The sequence below is a fragment of the Centrocercus urophasianus genome, unplaced genomic scaffold, assembly GCF_019232065.1.
Source record: "Centrocercus urophasianus isolate 14NV4802_14NV808 unplaced genomic scaffold, USGS_Curo_1.0 seq_12, whole genome shotgun sequence".
NCBI classification, from domain to species: Eukaryota; Metazoa; Chordata; class Aves; order Galliformes; family Phasianidae; genus Centrocercus; species Centrocercus urophasianus.
Genome location: NW_024884364.1, coordinates 62,586,811 through 62,593,314, shown reverse-complemented (window position 1 = coordinate 62,593,314; position 6,504 = coordinate 62,586,811). Strand labels below are relative to the sequence as shown.

At 45.7% G+C, this 6,504-nt stretch overlaps 1 protein-coding gene across 1 annotated transcript in view; it reads right to left on the bottom strand.

Moving 5' to 3' along the window:
* Positions 1–4,868: 4,868 nt before the first annotated feature.
* The window catches only part of COL4A2 (collagen type IV alpha 2 chain), a 135,191-nt gene continuing 133,555 nt past the window's right edge, over positions 4,869–6,504 (bottom strand). Inside the window, exon 44 of the mRNA XM_042810331.1 lies at positions 4,869–5,435. Coding sequence (XP_042666265.1) covers positions 5,181–5,435 — 255 coding nt within the window. The 3' untranslated portion in view covers positions 4,869–5,180. The remainder of the gene's footprint in view (positions 5,436–6,504) is intronic.

Below are 6,504 nucleotides of genomic sequence, written 5' to 3'. Positions count from 1 at the left end.
ATATTAAACTTTTTTTTTTTACCAGTGTATCCTCTTGAGCAGCTTAGCTCTTTCACATCAGGGTGAAGGTGGAAATAGCTTTATTTCCTTGTTGTAAGTGTACTGAAGCATACTTGGTCATGTTTGTGACCAAAGTGATCCGTGAAAAGTCTGCCACTGGCTTTTCTGCATCCCTACAGTCTTTCCAAAAGCTCTGACTTAGGTATTTTTACTGAAAGAGATGCAACAGAACCCATTCTTTGCCCACAGGGCTATACTTGTGGAATATACTGTTTATGGTTTTGCTTTGCCAACAATGGGGGACAAGGGAGTGCATAGCAGGACCCAGGAGACCCAGCAGTACATGGAGGCTATTGGTAAGAACTCAGGAGGGAATCTGGGTTGTTCAGAGTGCATGCTGGCCCCATTTCTTTGCTGCTTTCTGAAGTCACATTCAAGCAAAACTTGAAGGTTTATGGGACTTGATGTAGGTTTTCTTTTTTTTTAATTAGTAACTTAAGCTCTGCTACAGCTGAGCTCCGTTTGACAGCACAGTGTTGATGCACACGTGTCCTACTTTTTCTTGTCTTAATAACCTCCCCAGCTAACACCTGGTCATGTAGAAAAAAGCAACTGCTTCAGGAAGGTGAAAATGGTGCAGGAGAGCTGCTGTCCTGACACGATTTGGGGTTCTGCAGTTGCAGTGAGCTGGGGATGCCACCAGCATGGAGGCTGCAGTGGGCGCCATGGCTTGTGTTGATGGGTGGAAGCTGCACAGGGAGATTTTTGACACCAGGCAAGTAGAGGCTGAGCTCTCCAGTCAGTCAAAATTCCAATCCCCTGAGTGCTGAGGCAATACGTGGCTGTGCCCTTTGGGCACGTCTTGGCTGTGTCCCTCCTTAATGCCAGCTCTTCTGTGTCCTGCCAAGTGTTGTGTATTACCCTGCCCTCCCAAAGCTGCTTTTCTCATTAACAATTCCAGTGCATGGTCTCGACTCAGGCCTCTCATGGCTGTGCATGGGTATGGCTGTGCATGGGTATGCCTCTGCATGAGAGTTGCCAGTGTTGTGTGAAGCTCTGCCTGCCCTGTTGCAGATAAGGAAACTCATTTTCCAAGTACTTATTGTTCCCTCTTTTCCATGTTGTGTTTGTCTAGATTATATGGAGCATGCAGACAGCAAAGCAGATACTGTTTTTGGTGACACCAGGTGATCATGAGCCATGGCCTGCCTGTACCAGCTGAGCCAGGCTGCTACCTGAGGGGTAGGTCTGGATGGGACAGGCAGTGGTGGGTCTGCAGCCAAGGCTGGGCTGTCTGCCTGTTTTGGCTTGGCCATGGCCTTCTCCATGTCACAGTGGAAAGCCCAACAATATTCAGGCTGAAAGCAGTGCGAGTGAGCATCCTCGTGCTGGAGCGAGGCAGGGGTAGGGCTGCAGTCTGTCACCCAAATAAGGTGCAGCCAAACCCATAGAGGGGTGAGCGTGCACCCTGCCTGCTAGCAGCAATTGGATACCGCCCGTTACAGGGGCATGCCTGCTGCTGTGCCTTTCCTCTGTTCTATTTCCAGCTGCCTTGGACAAGCCCAATCATGCAGTGTACTTGGCAGAGTTGGTTGATACAGTGAGAAAAGCATTGGTGTCACCTGGTCGAGTTGCATTGATTTTACTCTGGCTGTGCTGGTGCAGCAGTGCTCTGCTGCCAGAGGAGGGGGACGTATCCTTGCTGACCTTTCTCCACACTGAGCAGCGTGCTCCACTTCAAGGTATTTTCAAACAGCAGAAGCTTAGGAAACAAAAGTGCTATGTTTAGAACGCTAAGATTCTAAACGGTGTGTGGATCTGAAGCACATGACATACGCAAACAGAATATGAAACTTTGCACATGCATGGCATGATTTTTTTCCCCCTCCTTGTTTCTTGACCCATGCCCACATTTTGACTCATACCGTTCTGCTGTACAATGCTGAGCAAACGGCTTGCGAGTCAGAAACGAGAGAGGAAACGCAACTTTTGGAGAAGGACCCGTCTGCTGAATTCCTCAAAATGAACTAGCTGCAAAAGAAGATTAGGCAATGCATCAGTCATTGAAGTCTTGAGTGCTCAGCTGTTGCTGCTGACACAATAGTTGTCACTGGTTTGTATAACCTCAACTCGAATTCTCGTAAATCCTTTCAGCTGCTGCACTACAGGCATTGCAAACTGTAAAAACCCTCAGTGATGTAATGTCCGGTTGTCCCACAAGTATGTCTGTCTGGCAAGATCTGGAAGAGGCAAATTGATGACTCTCAGGTGTCTGTCACTGCTGCGTGCAATCTGAAAGGACGGGCAAATGTGGAACAGATTTGGCTGATGCGGATGGCAGCGTTTGCAATTCTAGGGATTTGGTTTAGCTGAAAGAAACAGTGGCAGATTTGGTTTGTTTGGAGCCTGCCCTTCATCGCTCCAATATGATCAGTGAGCTGATTTCAAGCACAGGGGAATTCTCTGTTTGTGGATCTATGTAATTACATGCACAACTAATGTAGGCCAGAAACCCTGCTGGCTGAGAACTTGACCTTCACTTGCACTTTACATTTTTGCAGAGGTAACACTTGTTGAAGTTGGTCAGTGTTGGTGTCCTGGACATAGGTGAACATGAATAATATCTAGCTTTAATTTGCTGCATCACTATTTATTGACTTAAAATTCCCCTTTGTGACAACAGGTGAAATACCACCACATCAGCCTAAAAGAGCAGCTCCTGAACTGCAGGTTTCCTCTCGGAAGGATTTAAGTGCCTCAAAGTGTATTCCTGGTTGAAGAGTTTGAATTTCAGGAAGGCTCTTCATAGCAGTGCCTCTGTTTTGTTATTGCCTTAGAAAGCAATTCAAAAGAGCCGTCCATATGCATTTTATTTTAGGAAAACAACAACAACAAAACCTGCTAAAAAATGGAAATAATCAACAAATAGAGGTGTATAAAAAACCCATTTATTTATGACACAGTGAGGATGGAATGTAATTACAAAAGCCAATAAGCACCCGAAGCAGGAGTGAACCAGTGACTTTGATATCAGCAATTATTTTTCTCTTTGATTTCAGTTTTTGGTGTTTGGGAATATATAACCAGACTTTGCCAGGAGGAAGAGAATAATTTGCAACTGATTCTTCCCCCCCCTCTCCTGCAGCAATGACAGACAACTGGATTAAATTGCTTTCTTCTCTAGAAGGGAAGAGCTGGCTATTTGGGGATTTCCCAAGCCTGGCATGCAATGACACAGTTCTTCATGGGAAGAGATGGTGCCAAATAAATGCCCTGCTTCCTTCCCCTTTGTTTTCATAAGCATGGGCTCCAGCTTTGGAGGTGATGTGGCATCAAGCCGTAAGCTGACCTGGAAAGCCTCTCCTACGTGCAACTGCTGCTGCAGCAGCACACGGTCGCTACCTGTGGCTGCTTTCAGAGGGGAAGAGCTGCAATTCAAAACCACTCGGTGCTGCTGTGAGTAGCATCACACAGGTGAATGCCCACAACACAGAGGACCTTTGTAATCACAGCACCATGGAATATCCTGAGTTGGAAGGGAACCACAAGGATCACGTTGACATGGTGGTACGTTTGACATGGTGGAAGGAAGGAATGCCATTCAAAGGGACCTCGACAGACTTGAAGGGTGGGCCTGGGTGAACCTAATGAGGATCAGCATAGCAAAGTGCAAGGTTTTGAACTTGGGCCAGAGGAATCCCAGGCGTTTATACAGACTGGAAGGAGCGGCCCTTGAGAGCAGCCCTGCAGACAACCTGGGAGTCCTGGTTGATGAAAAATTTAGCATGAGCCAGCAGTGTGCTCTTGCAGCTTGGAAAGCAAATGGTATCCTGGGCTCCGAACTGGCCGGCAGATACAGGGAGGTGATTGTCCCTCTCTGCTCTTGTGAGGCCCCATCTGGAGTACTGTGTCCAGGTCTGGAACCCCCAGTACAAGAAAGAAAGAGAGCTGCTGAGAGGGTCCAGAGGAGAGCCACTAGGATGATCAGGGGACTGGAGCACCTCCCCTGTGAGGACAGGCTGAGGGAGCTGGGCTTGTTCAGCCTGGAGAAAAGAAGGCTGCAGGGTGACCTCATTGCAGCCTTTCAGTACCTAAAGGGAGCCTACAGAGGGGAGGGGAATCAACTCTTGGAAAGGGTGATAACTGCAGGACAAGGGGAAATGGTTTTAAGTTGAGGGAGAGAAGATTTAGGTTGGATGTCAGCGGGAAGTTCTTTATAGAGAGTGGTGAGGTGCTGGAACAGGCTGCCCAGAGAGGTTGTGGATGCCCCATCCCTGGAGGTGCTCCAGGCCAGATTGGATGGGGCCCGGGGCAGCCTGGTTAAATGGAGAGGTTGGAGCTTCATGATCCTTGAGGTTCCTTCCAATCCTGCCATTCTGTGATTCTGTGATCACTGAGTCCAACTCCTGGCTCCATTGGGGAGCACCCAACATTCAAATCCTGTGTCTGACAGCAGTGTCTGGAGCACATCCAGAAAAAGATGGCCAGACTTGTAAAACAATATGCTGATGATTATCATATAGTCTCCTAACCAACATAGGAAAAGATAGCATTTTGTGGTCACTCAATTGTGGGCTTCTCTATTTTTAGTGACAAAGTGCTAGGAAATTGTGAGCCTTAAAAAAACCCCACAAATACAATGAAAAGCTGATTGCTCTGAGTGTGTTTGAGATGCCTGATCATAAAACAGTCATGGATTTTAATGGTGGATGTAAGCACCTTCCACTGTACAGTGTCAAAATTTTGCAAGGCTTTAACACTCAGCGTGATCACGATGTGTTAATGGTTTGAATTGTAGCTGTTAGTGTTTAGCATTGTGACAAATACCATAATAGAAGAGATGTATATATCAAAGTAAATGCAGTGGGTATCTGACCACGGTAAGCTTTTATTTCTGAAGTTTTTTGTGCTTCAAAGGCGTGAGTATTTGCAACATCTGTTAGACTAGCAAAAACATATATATGCACTGTATAGCAGAAGAACACAGCACTAGGTCTGTGTGTTAATTTGTGTTACGCTTGTTTTGCTTTTATACACTTAAACATCATCTTTCCGTTCCGCTTTTGAGGTAATAAGTTAAAAAAGCACCAACATGATTTATTCAAATGTCTAAACATCCTAGAAGGTTTCACTGTACAAGTGCTAGATGGTAAGCAGGTTCCTTACACTATGAAAGGCTTCTATAAATTTTTCATACAGACTTGACATCTGCTGATATGGCTTCGGATGAGTCCTGCCTTGAGTGTATCTGCCGAGGGCTTGCTTTGGAAGGGCTGGTCAATAGTAGTGAGCCAGAAGCTGTACTTATTGGCAAAGTAATGACAGGTTCCACGTGCCCCATTGCACTCGATGAAAGGAGTAGCCCTGAAATCTTCCAGGCAGCTCCCAGGAGAGACCAGCGACTGTCCTCCACCTTCATCGCCGGCTGCAGTGTGCTAAAGGAGACAAGGAGGGCAACGTTCAGAGCACAACCTCAGACAATGCCATCAACACATTATGCGTGGGAAGACAGGAGAAGCACTAGAAGTGCTCCTAATTCTTAAACCCAGAGCGACTGATCCTGCAGCTGTGTAAGATTAAGGGTTTGGCTATGCTTTATACTAAGGAACTATCTCAAGTGTTGATGCCATTTCTGACAAACATCTTTTCTAGAGTTAGGATTCTCCCTGTTGCAAATCTTATAAATGAGGAATCATGAAGGTGAGAAAGGGCCCTTTCAGTGTCACTTCAGCCAGTCCTCTGCTCAAAGCTGCTTTGAGCAGCTTCAAAGTTGCACTGGGTTGTTCCAAGGCACAGACAAGTTGTTGAGATATCTGAGAATGGATTTTTCACCACCTCTATGGGCAACCCTGTTCTTCTGTTTTTTTTTTGTCACTGAGAAGGATGTTTTTCCATATATCTAACCTGAATTTTCCTCATTATAAAGTCTTATTTATTCCACATAGCCTATAAGAAGTCTATGGAAACAAAGATTTGGCTTCTATACAAATAACTAGCTTCCCTCTATCAGAATTTCATTAACTGCAAATTGCACCAAGCTTATGCATCTGAAACCACTCAGCTGCTACCTTTGACACAGACAGTAGTAACAAGCTAATGTTACTTGTGTTCTGTCAAAGGAATCTCTGACCAAACAGGCGCTCCTGGTCTGCCTGAGGGCTTACAGCTACAGAAGTGACAGAGTTTAATTTTCTCTTAAAAACGGAAGGAATTTGCAATATAAATGAAAGCATGGAAAATGCTTTTGCTGGAAATGGAAAATACACTTGCTAAATCTGTAAATGTAGGAAGAAATCTGCTGGGTATGTATGTTTGCCTGCTTACGTTTTAATAAGCACTGTATTATAAAAGCGCCTAACTTTTGTAACATTACTGCCTTGGTTTACACTCAGAGGCCCACCGTGTTCATATCCACAAGGAAGACAAGTGGCCACCTTGGAGTGGAGTGAAGGAGTCTGAGCTGTGGGCAGGGCTGCATGTTGCTGAGGTTTTAGATTTATTTAT